This window comes from Mesoplodon mirus (assembly GCF_964341445.2).
Source record: "Mesoplodon mirus genome assembly, chromosome: 10".
Taxonomy (NCBI): Eukaryota; Metazoa; Chordata; class Mammalia; order Artiodactyla; family Ziphiidae; genus Mesoplodon; species Mesoplodon mirus.
Window position 1 is genome coordinate 92,025,954 of NC_138986.1, and position 20,242 is coordinate 92,046,195.

Here is a 20,242-nt window from a genome sequence, read left to right on the forward strand (position 1 = left end):
TAGCAAGAGTGGAATCAAGGGACAGGCCTGAAAATGAGTAGTTGAAAATTATATACAACAGAATGGTCAGCTCCCTGCAATCTCTGCCCTACCCCTCTCGGCCAAATACAATCTCTCACCTCGGTCACTGTCTCCCACAGGTAGAAGACAAGAACATTTTTATCTGGAAAAAGTAATGGGAGACAACTAGGTGGAAGGCATAGGCAAAGGGACAGGTATAGCGGAAATATGTGAAGTGGAAAACAGAAGCTGAGGTGGAAGACAAGGCAGAAACAGGGAGTTCAAAGCAGTAAGAGACAGAGCCTCTTTCAACCCCTCCCGTTTGCAGAAGACTAGAGAATTCTTCCCCAGAGAAACTGAACAGCCCCACAGAAGAGGCCTCCGGCCAAATGACTGGCTCCCTGACAGTCATTCCCTGATGCAGTGCTTCCCAAAATTCAGTCTACCTACAGTTGCTGACCTGCCAACTATTTATTACTTGTCTAAGCATTTTATCGTGAACAGGAACAAATAATGCACTCAGTGGCATTTTTGAGTAGCACTATGCTACTGAGGCCATCACTTGTCAAGCACTGCCCGTGAACAAAGAGCTTCCAATGAGTTTTGGGGGTCCATTTATACATGATAGATGGCTGAGATTAGCCAGAAATACAAGGAAAGTCACCTACGCGAAAAACTGAAAATAGCTCCAGTAAACAAGAGTGAACTAGGAAACAGCAGATCCAACACAGGAGGGTGACAAAAAGAGGGAATGTGAGGGAATGGCTGAGTAGCTGTCTGAAAAAACCACCAGTGCAGATTGGCAGAGAAGGACAAATGCAGAATAGACCTTTCTAGCAAAAACAGGGAATCAGGTTATCAGGTATTTGGGGACAAAAAACCTTCAAAAGACTAGCAATAAGAACAGGGTGGACCTGATAGAAAAGTTGGAAAAACTTTAAGATAGGCTTCCAGAAAGTTATGTTGATGTTAAAAGTGGGGTGACTATTAATTCTAGGAAAAATAAAGCATACAAACCATAATCTTGGTACTCTGCTTTGCTCTAAAGTATACAGTATTTTTAAAGTCATAATTAAACAACTGCTATTGTGTTTATTAAATATTATAACTATATAATGGGAGAAGGGGAGGTATGTGTGTTAGCTACATCATCAGGTAATATTATCAAGAAGACAATAATGTCTAAAACTGTTAAATCAAGCAATAGTAGAACAGGCATATAATTTAGATACACTAAGATAAATACGAAAAGTAACAACTTTTGAAGGCAAAGTAATTGTCTCTAGAAGGTAGAAAGTTGGGACAGGTACTGCTGTTTTTCATCATAAGGCCTTTAGATTTTTTTGAACTGTGTACACGTTACTTTGACAAATTTTACATATATAAAAGAAAATAAGGTCACCATGGTGTGATTTTAGACATGATATTTATTTTTAAATGATATTTATTTTGAAATTTCAAATGACATTAGGGGAAATATGATTTTTACGTTTATTGAATGGGGCATGGGCTAAAAAGGGGCTCTAAAACACTTTACTAGATTATCTAAAGACTACAACAAACATTGATGCACCAAATTCTTCTTGAAGCAGCACTTCCTTATTCCCTCCACCCTCCCCTCAAACTAACCACGTTCACAAAGAAGAGAACTTTGACGCTTAACCAACAAAGGATCGTACAATACTTCTAAGGCAGTGTTTCCATACAGACGGGGCGAGTGGGCTGAACAGCAGTCATTACGCCTACCACTCAGCTGCTCCTCTTTGCTAGTCTGGCGTTTCATTTCCTATGTCCCTGCCCACTTCATTATTTTCATCATCATTGTCTCTCTACCAGTTATTCAGTTTCTATTTACCAGAAATTTCCCTTGATCTAATACCAAATTTAGCCTGTCTGCTTGTAACAGGTTATAATCTGACCACTTCTTGGTAAGAACAGATGTTTCTCAGTAACATGCATAAATCCTGCAGTTAATGCTATCAGAGTGATTAACATATTCACATATGGCAATCAAATCTAGGCATGGAAATGTTAAAATCTGGACTCAATTTAGTGCTAAACATTAGCAACAACACCGGGGCACTGTTATTTTAGCAAGACACCCGAACATAGCAAAATTAATTTTGTTCATTTTTATTAATACAGAACATACTAACAGAAAGTTATCTTTCAATATAATCAAGGTTACAAGTACTGTAACCAAGAAACAAATAATATTCACTTGACTTGACTCTCCTCTTCATTGAATAAGTTTCTATTAGGTAGTACAGTTATTTTTACCAATTTACTTTTAAACTGGTTTCTGATTTCAAAGAAATTTCTTAGCTTTTACTTATTAAATAATATCTTCAGTTGGGAACTTCATATATCAAAATATTTCCTGCAAGTTAGTACATTCTGCAATGCCTCTACTTAACCTAGTTGTCTTAAAATGCAATATGATTCTCTGAAAGTTGAGTATGACATCAGTGTTTCCAAAAGATCAGCATAAAGCCCATAAGAAAGAAATGTTTTCCTTCCACCAGTCACAGAGGCCATAGGAATGTTCCACATTCTTCATATTCAGCAACAGGAATCACTTACAGCTCAAATGGCAGGAGACAAGGGAGAACTTAGGCCATCAATGTACTTGTAAAATAGATAAAACTCCAAATATATTTTAAGATTCCGTCTTCACCACAGATGAGAAAGTGTTGGAAGAGCTCTTCAGCTTTTCTGTAGCAGCACCTCTGGTCCCCCAGTTAGAAAAAGAGACGGAGGATGGCAGTCCTTCTTAACCAGCACAAACTCAATCTGCAAAGACTGGGAGAAGCCCTCTCCCCCAATGATATACCCCAGAAAATAAACTGCCATGTGCAAGAGGGTCAGTTATCAGAATAAATAACCATATTCTGAAGGACTGATAAAACAAAGAATAGTTTTACACGATGAATACCCTACGCACTCAGAAATTTCAGGACAATTATACATTAAGTACTTCATGCAAGTAATATTCTATCTGTTGAAAGTCATTATGAACTACAAGTTCTTTTAACTGAATTTCATATTATACAAAACTTAAGAAGTGTGGCACATTTCTACTATTAACCATTACATTATTTTTTGTTTCTTTTTTAAAAAACATATATTAATCAAAATTGATACATTACCCAGAACTTTTGATTTAAAATATAAACAAAGGAAACCATTACAAACTCTGAATTCAAACAGGCATTATTCTATACAAACATATGAGTTATTTTAGTTAAAAAAAAAATAGCCATTTCAATGCAATTTAGCCACCTCTGATTAAGACATACATTTCATGCATGTGAAAAAATAAGTTTACATTCAAGAATAAGTTCCATAGCAAACAAATTACAGCATTTATTCAGTAAGGAATATTAAAAATAATTCCAGTTAATAGAAAATAAAATAACTTCAAGCACATATAATCTATCATGTACATACTCCAAAATCTCCAGAACTTAATTAGGAAATTTAAAGAACTTCTCTTTAAAGTACATCTTAGAAAAACCAACCAAAACAATCGGTGGCTTAACTAAAGAGAATGTGCATACATATTCATCCTTGACCTATATGTAAAAATTGAATGAAATATAGAGGAAATGAAGGTTACTGTTTTCCAAAATTTCTGCAAGATAATATTAGTACTTAAGTCAAAACATTTACCTGCAAAATAAAAACAGCTTGAGGTATTTCCAATGCTGAAGCAAATTTCTTAATGTTAAATACCACAATGAAGACAGTCTCCTTTGAACATTTACATCTGGTTGACAGTTGAGGCAGAAGATAATGGTCGGCCAAGAAGCTTTCCCATCTCACCTATATTCTTTCATCTGTTATGAAGTGCAAGCTTCAAGGGAAATGGTCACATGTAAAAACATCAAGTGAGATGGGTTTCCTGACTGCAACATCTTAACCAAATGGAAAGAGGAATTTTAAATCTTCCTACTGGAGACCTACCATGAGCATTAATTCCTATTCTAGACAGGTAAATAGGTCCTTTGAAATCAAATCTAAGCTTAACAAAGAACTGTACTGGATAAACTGAATACAAGAACCACCTCAACAAAGATGGTACTTTAAGCCTTTACACACGACCTGTGAAAAGGATGAAGTGTTTTATTTATATTTGGTCTTTCTTCATCTTTTTGTAACTATGAATCCTGAAGGGTTAGCAAGTCATTATACTCACACATCTTGTAATCCCTTTCTTCACACAATAGGCACACATATACAGTATCATATGTCAATATAATATTATCAACACAGCATAAACATTTAAGCAGCAGACGCATTTCACATGAAAGAGGCTCCATGCATCATACGGCCTGTCCCAACAAAAAGGAAACATCAGAATGCCATTTCAGCAGTTACAGTGTTGACATGATCAATATAGCGAATTTGTTTCATACCCGTCATATATTTTCATAAGTCATCCATAAGGAAGAAGCAAAGGACAAAGACAGCTTTAAAAAAAAAAGTTATGTGCCAACTTCAAAAATGACATACTAACCACACATCAGCATTTGAAAGCTAGGTTGAATAGGACTGGCCTTGATGCACATGCAGTAAATTTGTTTTCAAAATATAAAATTAAATGGTAATGTCAGCAGTATTACTACTGTTTCTATATTTATGATTAATTACTAGCAGTACAACTCCCAGAAGGAAGGAGATGGATCCAATAGTGATGTAAGCAATCCCCAAAAATGGATTTTTTCCTCCCATCCATGAAATAGTGCTCAAGATCATCCGTTTTCGTCCATCAAATGAATGTACAGGGTAATCTGAAGAGTGTATAGGAAGACTTTTCCGTGTCTAGTTACTTGATTTTTAAAATACAACTTCAAAAGTTGGCATTTAACTGCTTGTAATTCACTGGTATAATTCTACAATACACAGGCACCTAACTCATATGTTCTGAATCACAAAATAATTATATAATTATTATCCGAAAGGATTGATTTCACAAATTAAATATTAGTAGTAAAAGCCAATATAGAGACAAGATGAAAAGGCAGAGGGCTATGTACCAGATGAAAGAACAAGATAAAACCCCAGAAAAACAACTAAATTAAATGGAGATAGGCAACCTTCCAAAAAAAAATTCAGAATAATGATAGTGAAGATGATCCAGGACCTCGGAAAAAGAATGGAGGCAAAGATTGAGAAGATGCAAGAAATGTTTAACAAAGATCTAGAAGAATTAAAGAACAAACAAACAGAGATGAACAATACAATAACTGAAATGAAAACTACACTAGAAGGAATCAATAGCAGAATAACTGAGGCAGAAGAACGGATAAGTGACCTGGAAGACAGAATGGTGGAATTCACTGCTGCGGAACAGAATAAAGAAAAAAGAATGAAAAGAAATGAAGACAGCCTAAGAAACCTCTGGGACAACATTAAATGCAACAACATTTGCATTACAGGGGTCCCAGAAGGAGAAGAGAGAAAGGACCCGAAAAAAATATTTGAAGGATTATAGTTGAAAACTTCCCTAACATGGGAAAGGAAATAGCCACCCAAATCCAGGAAGCGCAGAGAGTCCCAGACAGGATAAACCCAAGGAGAAACATGCCGAGACACACAGTAATCAAATTGGCAAAAATTAAAGACAAAGAAAAATTATTGAAAGCAGCAAGGGAAAAATGACAAATAACATACAAGGGAACTCCCATAAGGTTAACAGCTGATTTCTCAGCAGAAACTCTACAAGCCAGAAGGGAGTGGCATAATATACTTAAAGTGGTGAAAGGGAAGAATCTACAACCAAGATTACTCTACCTAGCAAGGATCTCATTCAGATTCGAAGGAGAAATCAAAAGCTTTACAGACAAGCAAAAGCTAAGAGAATTCAGCACCACCAAACCACTCTATAACAAATGCTAAAGGAACTTCTCTAAGTGGGAAACACAAGAGAAGAAAAGGACCTACAGGGCTTCCCTGGTGGCGCAGTGGTTGAGAATCTGCCTGCTAATGCAGGGGACACGGGTTCGAGCCCTGGTCTGGGAGGATCCCACATGCCACGGAGCCATTAGGCCCGTGAGCCACAACTACTGAGCCTGCGCGTCTGGAGCCTGTGCTCCGCAACAAGAGAGGCCACGATGGTGAGAGGCCCGCGCACCGCAATGAAGAGTGGCCCCCGCTTGCCACAACTAGAGAAAGCCCTCGCACAGAAACGAAGACCCAACACAGCAAAAAAAAATAAATAAAATTAATAAAACTCAAGAGAGGTGTTAAAAAAAAAAAAAAAAGAAAAGGACCTACAAAATCAAGCCCAAAACAATTAAGAAAATGGCAATAGGAACATACATATCAATAACTACCTTAACATGAATGGAGTAAATGCTCCAACCAAAAGACACAGGCTTGCTGAATGGATACAAAAACAAGACCCATATATATTTTGTCTACAAGAGGCCCAATTCAGACCTAGGGACACATACGGACTGAAGGTGATGGGATGGAAAAAGATACTCCATGCAAATGGAAATCAAAAGAAAGCTGGAGTAGCAATACTCATATCACATAAAATAGACTTTAAAATAAAGAATGTTATAAGAGACAAGGAAGGACACTACATAATGATCAAGGGATCAATCCAAGAAGAAGATATAACAATTATAAATATATATGTACCCAACATAGGAGCACCTCAATACATACGGTAACTGCTAACAGCTCTAAAAGAGGAAATCAACAGTAACACAATAATAGTGGGGGACTTTAACACGTCACTTACACCAATGGACAGATCATCCAAACAGAAAATTAATAAGGAAACACAAGCTTTAAATGACACAATACACCAGATAGATTTAATTGATATTTATAGGACATTCCATCCAAAAACAGCAGATTACACTTTCTTCTCAAGTGTACATGGAACATTCTCCAGGGTATATCACATCTTGGGTCACAAATCAAGCCTCAGTAAATTTAAGAAAATTGATATCATATCAAGCATCTTTTCTGACCACAACGCTATGAGATTAGCAATCAATTACAGGGAAAAAAACGTAAAATACACAAACACATGGAGGCTAAACAATACGTTACTAAATAACCAAAGATCACTGAAGAAATCAAAGAGGAAATCAAAAAATACCTAGAGACAAATGACAATGAAAACACGACTATCCAAAACCTATGGGATGCAGTAAAGGAGTTCTAAGAGGGAAGTTTATAGCTATACAAGCCTACCTCAAGAAACAAGAAAAATCTCAAATAAACAATCTAACCTTACACCTAAAGGAACTAGAGAAAGAAGAAGAAACAAAACCCAAAGTTAGCAGATGCAAAGAAATCATAAAGATCAGAGCAGAAATAAATGAAATAGAAACAAAGAAAACAATAGCAAAGATCAATAAAACTAAAAGCTGGTTCTTTGAGAAGATAAACAAAATTGATAATCCATTAGCCAGACTCATCAAGAAAAAGAGGGAGAGGACTCAAATCAATAAAATTAGACATGAAAAAGAAGTTACAACAGACACCGCAGAAATACAAAGCATCCTAAGAGACTACTACAAGCAACTCTATGCCAATAAAATGGACAACCTGGAAGAAATGGACAAATTCTTAGAAATGTATAACCTTCCAAGACTGAACCAGGAAGAAACAGAAAATATGAACAGACCAATCACAAGTAATGAAATTGAAACTGTGAATAAAAATCTTCCAAGAGGGCTTCCCTGGTGGCGCAGTGGGCTTCCCTGGTGGCGCAGTGGTTGAGAGTCCGCCTGCCGATGCAGGGGACACGGGTTCATGTCCCGGTCTGGGAAGATCCCACATGCTGCGGAGCGGCTAGGCCCATGAGCCATGGCCACTGAGCCTGCGCACCCGGAGCCTGTGCTCCGCAACAGGAGAGGCCACAACAGTGACAGGCCTGCGTACTGCAAAAAAAAAAAAAAAAACTTCCAAGAAACAAAAGCCCAGGACCAGATGGCTTCACAGGTGAATTCTATCAAACATTTAGAGAAGAGAGAACACTCATCCTTCTCAAACTCTTCCAAAAAATTGCAGAGGAAGGAACACTCCCAAACTCATTCTATAAGGCCACCATCACCCTGATACCAAAACCAGACAAAAAATACTACAAAAAAAGAAAATTACAGACCAATATCACTGATGAACATAGATGCAAAAATCCTGAACAAAATACTAGCAAACAGAATCCAGCAACACATTAAAAGGATCATACACCATGATCAAGTGGGGTTTATTCCAGGAATGCAAGGATTCTTCAATATATGCAAATCAATCAATGTGATACACCATATTAACAAACTGAAGGAGAAAAACTATATGATCATCTCAGTAGTTGCAGAAAAAGCTTCTGACAAAATTCAACACCAATTTATGATAAAAACTCTCCAGAAAGTGGGCATAGAGGGAACCTACTTCAACATAATAAAGGCCATATATGACAAACCCACAGCAAACATCATTCTCAATGGTGAAAAACTGAAAGCATTTCCTCTAAGATCAGGAACAAGACAAGGATGTCCACTCTCACCACTATCATTCAACATAGTTTTGGAAGTCCTAGCCGTGGCATCTGGGATGAAAAAGAAATAAAAGGAATCCAAATTGGAAAAGAAGTAAAACTGTCACTGTTTGCAGATGATATGACACTATACATAGAGAATCCTAAAGATGCCACCAGAAACTACTAGAGCTAATCAATGAATTTGGTAAAGTTGCAGGATACAAAATTAATGCACAGAAATCTCTGGCATTCCTATAAACTAATGATGTAAAATCTGAAAGAGAAATTAAGGAAACACTCCCATTTACCACTGCAACAAAAGGAATAAAATACCTAGGAATAAGCCTACCTAGGGAGAGAAAAGACCTGTATGCAGAAATCTATATGAAAAATCTGAAAGAGAAATTAAGGAAACACTCCCATTTACCATTGCAACAAAAAGAATAAAATAACCTAGGTATAAACCTACCTAGGGAGACAAAAGACCTGTGTGCAGAAAATTATAAGACACTGATGACAGAAATTAAAGATGATACCAACAGATGGAGAGATATACCACGTTCTTGGATTGGAAGAATCAATATTGTGAAAATGACTATACTACCCAAAGCAATCTACAGATTCAATGCAATCCCTATCAAATTACCAATGTCATTTTTTTACAGAACTAGAACAAAAAATCTTAAAATTTGTATGGAAACACAAAAGACCCCAAATAGCCAAAGCAGTCTTGAGGGAAAAAAACGAAGCTGGGACTTCCCTGGTGGCGCAGTGGTTGAGAGTCCGCCTGCCGATGCAGGGGACACAGGTTCGCGCCCCGGTCCAGGAAGATCCCACATGCCGCGGAGCGGCTGGGCCCGTGAGCCATGGCCGCTGAGCCTGCGCGTCCAGAGCCTGTGCTCCGCAACGGGAGGGGCCACAACAGTGAGAGGCCCACGTACAACAACAACAACAACAACAAAAATGGAGCTGGAGGAATCAGGCTCCCTGACTTCAGACTATACTACAGAGCTACAGTAATCAAGACAGTATGGTACTGGCACAAAAACAGAAAGATAGATCAATGGAACCGGATATAAAGCCCAGAGATAAACCCATGCACCTATGGTCAACTAACCTATGACAAAGGAGGCAAGGATATACAATGGAGAAAAGACAGTCTCTTCAATAAGTGGTGCTGGGAAAACTGGACAGCTACATGTAAAAGAATAAAATTAAAACACTCCCTAACACCATACACAAAAGTAAACTCAAAATGGATTAGAGACCTAAATGTAAGGCCAGACACTATCAAACTCTTAGAGGAAAACATAGGAAGAACACTCTATGACATAAATCACAGCAAGATATTTTTTGACCCACCTCCTAGAGAAATGGAAATAAAAACAAAGATAAACAAATGGGACCTAATGAAACTTCAAAGCTTTTGCACAGCAAAGGAAACCATAAACAAGACGAAAAGACAACCCTCAAAATGGGAGAAGATATTTGCAAATGAATCATCGGACAACAGATTAATCTCCAAACTATATAAACAGCTCAGGCAGCTCAATATTAAAAAACAAACAACCCAATCCAAAAATGGGCAGAAGAACTAAATAGACATTTCTCCAAAGAAGACATACAGATGGCCAAGAAGCACATGAAAAGCTGCTCAACATCACTAATTATTAGAGAAATGCAAATCAAAACTACAGTGAGGTATCAGGTCACACCAGTTAGAATGGCCATCATCAGAAAACCTACAAACAACAAATGCTGGAGAGAGTGTGGAGAAAAGGGAACCCTCTTGCACTGTTGGTGGGAATGTACATTGATACAGCCACTATGGAGAACAGTATGGAGGTTCCTTAAAGACCTAAAAATAGAATTACCATATGACCCAGCAGTCCCACTACTGGGCATATACCCTGAGAAAACCGTAATTCAAAAAGACACATGCACCTCAATGTTCACTGCAGCACTATTTACAATAGGCAGGTCGTGGAAGCAACCTAAATGCCCATCGACAGATGAATGGATAAAGAAGATGTGGTACATATATACAATGGAATATTACTCAGCCATGAAAAGGAACGAAATTGGGTCATTTGTAGTGACGTGGATAGATCTAGAGACTATCATACAGAGTGAAGTAAGTCAGAAAGAAAAAAACAAATATCGTATATTAACGTATATATGTGGAACCTAGAAAATGGTACAGATGAACTGGTTTGCAGAGCAGAAATAGAGACACAGATGCAGAGGACAAACGTATGGACACCAAGGGGGAAAAGCGGCAGGGGGTGGGGGTGGTGTGATGTATTGGGAGTTTGGGATTGACATGTATACACTGATGTGTATAAAATGGATGACTAATAAGAAAATAAATAAATAAATAGGAAAAATAAAAAAATAAAAGCCAATATAGTTTACAAGCAAAAACAACTAAAGTTAAGGGTTATATAATTTCTCATTTCTTAGATATTTCTGTTCTCATTACACAGGAGGGGTAAAAGGTCTGTAATGTGAAAATATATTTCAGATAAATAGCAATGAAACCCATAGAGGAAAAAGAGCTTGACAGACCAGGAGAAAAAGGAAGAATGAAGAGATTAGGGGTCTCTATGAGCTCAAAGAGCACATGTAGCAAGAGTGTAGTTATAAGAGTATGGGAGGACTCAGCACAAGGTCGAAAAGCATGACAATGAAGTTCTACATTGCTGATTTGGAGCAATGGTGAAACTCACGGTGTGACACAGGATTGATGACTAAAACAGAGTGGAATTGAAGGGTGGATCCTTAAACAAATTTGAGAAATGGGACACCAACATGTTGTATGAGCTACCTACATGGACCAGTGCTAGGATTTTGGCAAGAGTTAGGGAAGAGAAGAAGACAGAACTAAGTCCCTATGCAAAAGGTTTACGTTTTCAAAAGCATCTTTTGAATTAAGTGTTAGTTCCCATCTGTTTCTCCAGCTTCCGGAGCTCCCCAGCCTGGCAGATGACTCCCCAGCCCAGCTGTGACTCCCCAGCCCGGCTGTGACTCCAATGGCAGGCTCAGCTCTACCAATTCTTAAATCAATCCCAACCTGAGCCAGGAATGATTGTAAGAGCTCTAACTGACCCAACACTCTATGGGATGTGGTATCAAATCACCCATGCTAGTCTCTCTATATTGCAACCCTAAAAAGTGGGCTTCTGCCTTGATTCTAATACCTAGTTCCCAGCTTATACCCGATTTTGATAATTAACCCTTAATGTTCTGCAGGTCAAATTCCTGTCTTATTGATTTTCAAATAGTCTGCATTCCTCCTAAAAGTTCTCTTGGTGCAAATTATCTGTCAACAAAGAATTCCTGAGTGCTCCAAAGACTTCCCTTTATTGTGCTATAGGCTACAGGTTGCCCTCTACTTTGGCCATAGCCTTAAGATAATGTTCTTTCTACCAGCACCTAAACTGGGTCTGTCTAAAATTTCTGCTATGTAGGCCTAGTTTCAAGCAGTTGGTCACTTTCAGTCTGTCACTATCAGGTCATGTTCAGTTGTCTACTGAGGTGCAAAATCAAAAGACTAAGCCTACAAATAGGTTTTTATTTTGAAATTAGGTCTATTAACTTAACCATTTATTAATCCATTATAAAGTTAAAACTATACACTTATAGCTAATTTGGGTTATGAAAAATCAAAAATGTAAGATCATCAGCACACATGCTAATATTTGAAATTTTTTCATTCATTATATATACAAGCAGTGGGTTGGAAATGAAAAGATATAAGGATTTTGTTGAGCATAAAAGTTAGTGCCCAATATTTCTGGCTTAGGAAAGACTTTGCATCCAGGCCAATATGGACTGGTCTGACTATCTGAGCGAACCAGCTAGGGATGCAGCCTACAGTGATGGTTGATGGTAAAGTCAACACAGCTTGATTATGAACCCTGAATCTTCTATCACCTGTGTAATCTCAGTTAAGTTATTTAAATGCTCTATGTTCCTATATTCTTGTCTATAACATGGAGATGATACCTGCCTCACGATGCTTGAAATAAATAAAATAATACATGGAAAGTACTTAGTATAACGTTGACATATAGTCAGGGTGAAATTAATGATATTTATCAGCACTGAAAAGTATGCCTAAATTATCAAGGTGGAACAATACAGCTAATGATAAAAATGTTTTGATACTGTAAACAGAGCAATAATTATAAATAATTATGTTGATATGAACTAACAAATTTGCTGATTTTTATTATCTAAAAAAATATAGATTAAAACAGCCCAGTACCAACACTTGGATTTACTAAGTGAGTACTAGCCTTTGCATTAAGCTGAATTACAATCTCTCTTGTAAAAATATCTAACTTATTAATAAATCTAGCACCTACATTTTAAATAATTTTACCAAATAAGATGCTTGAACTCTAGTACAAAGTATTTAAAAATTAAAGGCATTTTTGGAAGAAACAAGTTAAAAGAGACTTTCTCATACATACACACATACTCATAAAAATGCAGAGAGCAAAACTAAAACACAAAATAGTATGCCACATAACTGAGACAAGGTTGGACTACACTCCTTTCAAAGTCTTTGCATCTGTGCACATGGCCAAAAAAGGATACTGTATGTGATATTCAAATAGTATCGTCCAGCTGGTAATGTCGGATGTAAATCATTTTTCCTCTCTATAAGACGATACAACTTACGAAAAGTAGGTAATGCTGCAGTACGCATCCAAACAATAAAATCCTCATTTACGAACCCACTATTATCTTCGTCAGGATCCAGCATGTATACTGGTTCAACCCAGTTTACTGGCTTTGTTGTGCCTTAAAAAGGAGAGATCGGTGTGGGGTGGGGAGACAAGGCATTCAATTCTATTGAGAGTTTCACTGAAAATTCACACTCTAATAAAACAAAGATATACAATATGAATATTTTCCTTATGTTCAAAAGTAGAAATATATTCCTATTCTAAGGAAGTCTTAAAATCGAAAGAGAAACCAATTCTTCACATAAAAACTTAACAAATAATTACAAAGATTTGATTGATATCTCAATTAAGAGAATACTAAAAGTAGGCTATTGTGTATATTCCAAAAAGCAAATGACTTAATACAAAGATATGATGGTAAGAAACATTACATTGTGAAATCAAGGAGGCATAGAAACAAAAAGAAATTTGGACTTATAACTATTAATAATTAAAATAAATAAACAAATAAATACTTGTTTAAAATAAACTTTGTCACAATTTTAAAAGATTATGGCTGAAACGCTTACAAGGAAATACCAGAGAAATTCAAGATTAAAAGTATACTACGTTACCTTTAGAATTTCAGTACATTAGAAGATACTACATATTTTACCTAACTTGACAACAAGTTCAGAAAAGTTGTTTTTTAAAAAGCATAAACTTTTTTAAGATTCTAAAGACAGAAAATTTTAGGTACTTCATTAAAATGCCTAGCTTATGTTTTAAGGGATATTAGTAATATTTTACCTTTGAATCGTTCTTCTAGGGGAATGCCTGCTCCAGGGGGATTTCTGAATTTCACATTTTTATCTGTCCACCAAGCAATACCTCTCTTTTTCAAAGGAATAGGTGTAGGATCAGATTCATTGCCAACCAGAAACAGATCTAGTGTATCTAAACACAAGAAAAGGAAGATACTGCTAAACATCTACTGAAAATCCATAGTACCAGCTTTATTCCACGAGAAATGAGGATCTGGTACTTGCCCCCCAAAGTGGTTGTAACGAAGCAGGCACATGATGAGCATCTGCTCTTGATTATTTACATGTGAATTAACTATGGTAACTTTATAATCCTAGATGAACTTGCCTTCCCTCAATAGTTCCAGGTCATTTTCCTACATGGCTAGCTGATACGTGATATGGTCAAATGTTTTAATATTAACCCCAATAAAACAATTTGCAAGGTAAATCTGCCTCTCTTTCTATTCTTTAAAAAAAAAAAAAAAAAAAGCACTGCTAAATAGCTTCTGGCTTATCAATTTCTCTCTCTGCACTGTCCCATCTGGTAATCACTAGCTATATGGCTACAGAGCCCCTGAAATTATGGCTGGTCCAAATGACTACGTTTTGTAAGGATATAATGTACATCAGACATCAAAGATTTAGTATAAAAATTAGTATATTAAATATCTCACTAATAACTTTTATATACTGAATATCACTTACCTGCTGAAATGACAATATGTGGGGCATATTGAGTTTAATAAAATATAATGAAAATTAATTTCACTTGTTTCTTTTTTATTGTTTTTAATGTGACTACCAGAAAGCTTAAAATTATACACGTCTCACATTTATGGTTCACATTACATTCATATCAGACAGTGCTGCTCTAAATGATCAACTGTAGCCCCTTTTTAATGGTATAAATATTCAAAGTTGTTGGTAAAGGTAGCCTGGCATTTATTTTATCATGTATGAAATAGTAAGTTAGCAGAATGTCCCTGCTTCTTTCTTCCCAGAGACAGAAATTCATTCTTAAAATATAAGAATTCACAAAAGTCATAAAGCATTATAATACCCCACTAAATAACTAATTCACATATTTATCTTAAAGCTGTTGAATTTCTCAATTTCATTCATGTTTCTGAAAGATTATACAAATATTCCTAACTACAGTATAATATATATATATATATATAATCTTTGTTCATCTCTGTCTCATACCATTAAACATGCTGTTGGCAATAGCTCCACAAGGGGCAATTGGTTTGTCTTCATTTCTTCGATAAGGCTCACACTCCTTACTGGGATTCTGATATTTAGAAGGAAAGAAGAGAGAAGTTATTACCCAGGCCTTGGGGAGAACTATGAGTTAGTCCTAATTACTGATTAAAAATTCAATCCCTACGTGTTTCTCACTCGCAATGCATATAAAATGCCTATATTATAAACAGACTATAAATAATACCACATTTAATTACTCAAAATATATTCCTTAACATTACTGCATTATAGACTTTCTTTGCACATATTGTCATATAGGTATATGTCAAATTGACTTTTTTTCTTTTTATAAATTTATTTATTTTATTTATTTTATTTTAGGCTGCGTTGGGTCTTTGTTGCTGTGCACGGGCTCTCTCTAGTTGCAGCCAGCAGGGGCTACTCTTCATTGCGGTGCACAGGCTTCTTACTGCAGTGGCTTCTCTTGTTGTGGAACACGGGCTCAGTAGTTGTGGCTCACAGGCTTAGTTGCTCCACGGCATGTGGGATCTTCCCAGAGTAGGGTGTGAACCCGCGTCCCCTACGTTGGCAAGCGGACTCCCAACCACTGCGCCACCAGGGAAGCCCCCAAACTGACATTTAAAAATTTTTTCATATCAACACAGAAATCATAACTACAAACTGTTTTCTACATAAGAAAAACTAAGAAGCCGTCTATTGTCAATCCAGCTGTAACAGAATGAAAGAAATCTTAAACTGGAAGTAAGAAGACTGGAGCTTCAGGACTTCCCTGGTGGTGCAGTGGTTAAGACTCTGGGCTCCCAATGCAGGCGATCCGGGTTTGATCCCTGGTCAGGGAACTAGATCCCTCCTGCATGCCACAACTAAGAGCCCGCATGCCACAACTAAAGATCCCGCACGCCGCAACTAAAAATGATCCCACATGTTGCAACTAAAAAAAACAAAGATCCCGCATGCTGCAACTAAGACCCAGCACAGCCAAATAAATAAATATTAAAAAGAAAAAAAAAAAGACCTGAGCTTCTAGTTCCAGCTATGTACTATGTGACTTTGCGCAAGTCCCTTGATTTATCTGCACTTCACTTATAAAATTAACATGTTCAAGTAGATAATTTCAAATTTTGTAATTTGGAAGGGAGGGAGGGAGGAAGGAAAAGTCTAATGCAGATTCCTAGCATATACCAATCTTCTCTAAATTGTGCACCCAGGTATAAAGAAAACAAAAATGTTGGCAAGGCAAACAGCACTTCACCTGTCCTCCAGATTTGGTTTTGCCTTAGTCCCTATTGAAGATCTCAAGGAAACGTGGAAGCTGTAGAATTAATCCAGAGATTCTACCAAGTCTGATATTAGGTATACATCTGAGTTGTTCTGCGACTCCAAGGCCACATTAAGCCATGTCTCACAACACATCAACAAACCAAGACAGTCTCGATTTGAAATTAATTAGAACCTAGTTAGGCCTCTTAGGGCTATTCCATTATAACCAACCTTGACTTGTATCTACATTCTGGCAGGGAATCTCATAAAGTCTCTTTAATATTTGACTTCTCAGCTTTTTGGTCCCTAAGACATCTACATTCAGAAAGTTAGTATTCTAAGACCATGAAGATAGACAATGTATAACTGGCTTATTACTATTTGAATGTTTTGATGAAAACTGATTTCAAAAAAATAAGGTAAATAAACTCTCAGTGGGGCAAATATATTCTAACCACTAAACCATTTTGGAGGGGAGGGGGGCAAGGATAGCAACTTTATTTGGAAAACCAGCAGACAGAAAAGATGGTGGACTGGTGTCCCAAAGAACCATCTTCTAACTACTAAATTATTGAAGAAGTTTTTTTAAAAAAAGGAAAATATTTACTACCTATGCATCAGGCAGTCAACTAAGCAATGCTAGGTACTTTGCAGTAACTGGTTTAGGAAAGCCATTTAATAAAGAGTACCTAACATGTACCACATACCATGTAAGGTGCTAGAAATGGAAAGATGAAAAAAAAGTCCCTGCTTTTCAGCAGCTCACAATGTAATCTAGGAAACAGACTCAAATACAACCAACTATAATATGAAATAAGAGCCATGATAAAGGTGTCTATATTCATTCCATATATATTTATTAAATGCCTTTCATGTGCTAGGTACTGGAGAGGCACTCGGTATATGGTGATTAAAGGAAGTCATGCTCCCTGCTCTCATGGGCTTGCAGTGTAGTTGGGAGGACAGAAGATAAGGGGAAGACTGTCTCTGGAGGTAGTATCATGAAAGTTAAGACCTAAAGAAAGTAGGAGACAGCCACGTGAAGAGCAGGCCGAAGAGAGCTTTAAGCAGAGAGAACAGTACACACCATTTAGAAGGAACTTGATACTTCTGAGAAGGTAAACAGGGAATGTAGTTAGAGTATGGCAATAAAGAAAATGACATATGATGAGACTGGAGAGTCATGCATAGCTCAGATCATCCTGAGTAAACAAACCACTGAAAGATTTTAAGCAGGGAAGTGGTATTTACTTTTTTTAAAAGATCACTCTAGCAGCCCTGTAGAAAATGGCCTGGAAAGGAAGAGCAAGAGTAGATGATATGGGGAGGCAGTTTGTTAAGTAAAGTGAGAAGTGACTTGGAACAGGGTATGAATGAAGTAAATATGTAAAGAAGTTATTTTGCATTCAAAGACCCTAAAGTAAACAGCAGGCCTGAGGTGAGAGGACCTCCAGGGAAAGAGTAAAAACCACATTCTAGACAAATGAAATGGAAATGCCCAAATGGGCAGATTACCTGCATCACCAGGCATGGTTAGGGAACAGCATATATGGCTCAGGGCAGCCAAGCCAAAGGTACATTAAGGATAGAATATAAAATCAATGAGGCAGAAGTGGTAGGCTGACATCAGATTGTGAAGGGCCTTATGTACAATGTTAAGTTACTTGAACTTCAATCTGTCTGTTCTTAACATCTTTAAAATTTTTGAAAGCCACCTGGTCTTAAAGTCAAATATTTTGGTCTAGTCCAGGGATCGATAAATGACAGCCTGCAGGCCAAATCCAGCCCAGCACCTGTTTTTGTAAGTAAAGTTTTATTGGAACACAGCTACCTATTCACTTAAGTATTCTCCATGGCTGCATTCATTCTATAATGGCAGAGGTGAGTAGCTGCAATAGACTATATAACCTGCAAAGCTGAAAATGTTTACTATTGGCCCTTTACAGAAAAAATTCATCAATCCTTAGGTTTAGTCTAAAAGCTCTGCTTGAGGTTTGGAAGAAAAGAATCTCAGCTTCTTTTGCCCTCAGTGAAGAGAGTGTGTATCTATATAAAAGAATTGTAAATCAACCACCACTTCTAGGTCTTTCAACACACCCAGTCTATGATCCCAATCAATAAATTCTTGGTGTGTCTCATCAACTTGGTGTGTCTCACAGAACTTCACCTTCTCTGGACTTGAGTCCTTAAAGTTGGATCCCACATGGACTACAAGATATTGCAGACCTAACCAGGATCTTTAAATAGACTTATTATTTCTTAAGATCCCAAACATCAGGAAATAGCAATAAAACCAGGAAGGATAACCTAGAGTAACTTTACGTTTACCAGGACCATTCTGGTCCCAGTACGGTCCTAAATTGCATTCTAAGAGTGTCACTGTTTCTAAGGGATACTTGAATTGCTAAAGGTTTGCTGCATTGGCAGCAATAATATAAAATACTTGGGCACCAACCACTATTATGAGAAGCTGAACAACAGTCAGGAAACTAAGATCCTCTAGTCCACAGATTCCCAAACCAGGCTGAGCAACAGAAGGGGATCTTGTTAAAAATAGATATTTTAGAGCTCCACCCCTGTAGACACAGACATATGAGACTTAGGAGAATCCTGGAATCTGTATTTTCAAAAAGCTCCTCAGACAGTTTTGCAGTAACCCACACCCTTTGGACTTTACTACTCGGGCTCCCCACAAGGTAAAAAGCAAAGAACATACATGTTCAATTCTAAACCACCATCTCTGAAATTAAAAGTAGCTTATTTACATATTCCTACCCAGTGTAATAATAATGAGTAAACTCAAACAGAACAAATTATATTCCCAGAATGCTAGACTCATCAGAATTCCATTACAAACAGATTAACAAAGCAAAAATCCCAATGATACTACCAGAAACAAGCAAGTTGTAACGTGTCCTCTGGATGCAAGAAATCATTGATCTGTGCAAATTGCAGGAGAAAATATTTTAACTAAAAACCTTCACTAAACAAACTAAAAATGTCAAACAACACGTTAATTTCATCTATTATTAAATTTAACATTTCTAATTGAACAATTACCACATGTTCTTAGTTCTTAGACACCGTAGTTTCATGTTCCATCATTTTACTTACAAGTAAAGCACTAGGATCTCCATTTAGTTGACTATCATCTCGAGATTTCACATAACGACGATGGTTTTGATAGAAATTAGACAGTCCATAATACATAAACACATTGCCCTAGAGAAACAGAAAGGGAAAAAATGTTCATATAAAACTATTAAGTATGAAGTTGTTTCATGCATACATAAAAGCTATGTAACTTGCACTAGTTTAGAATTTGTGATAACTTAAAACAGTTACTGGGGTGAATTCTACCACTACTTAGCAATCTAAAATGGTACAAATTGTAAATAAGGTTAAACAATCAAACCAAATCAAATAATGTTAAAGAATCAAATAAAATAAGGTCAAAAATCCAAAAGTCAACTTTGAAAATACTCTGAAAGACCTCAAAGACGTCTATTTACATTAAAACAAACAAACAAACAAAAAAGCTCTCAAGGAATCTATTAGCCTAGTCTGATCTACTTTCAGTTTTATTTATTTATTTTTTAAAAGATTTTTTTTTGAAAATACAGATTCCAGGATTCTCCTAAGTCTCATATGTCTGTGTCTACAGGGGTGGAGCTCTAAAATATCCATTTTTAAAGTCTTTACTGAATTTGTTACAATATTGCTTCTATTTTATGTTTTGGTTTTTTGGCCATGAGGCATGTGGGATCTTA

General features: G+C 36.8%; 1 protein-coding gene across 1 annotated transcript in view; it reads right to left on the minus strand.

Annotated features, from left to right (window-relative positions):
- Positions 1–1,409: 1,409 nt before the first annotated feature.
- Positions 1,410–20,242, minus strand: part of TMEM30A (transmembrane protein 30A) — a 45,147-nt gene continuing 26,314 nt past the window's right edge. Inside the window, exons 3-7 of the mRNA XM_082633353.1 lie at positions 19,587–19,694; positions 15,192–15,279; positions 13,990–14,136; positions 13,109–13,315; positions 1,410–4,793 (exon numbers count right to left, since the gene is read on the minus strand). Of these exons, the coding sequence (XP_082489479.1) occupies positions 4,600–4,793; positions 13,109–13,315; positions 13,990–14,136; positions 15,192–15,279; positions 19,587–19,694 (744 nt within the window). The 3' untranslated portion in view covers positions 1,410–4,599. The remainder of the gene's footprint in view (positions 4,794–13,108; positions 13,316–13,989; positions 14,137–15,191; positions 15,280–19,586; positions 19,695–20,242) is intronic.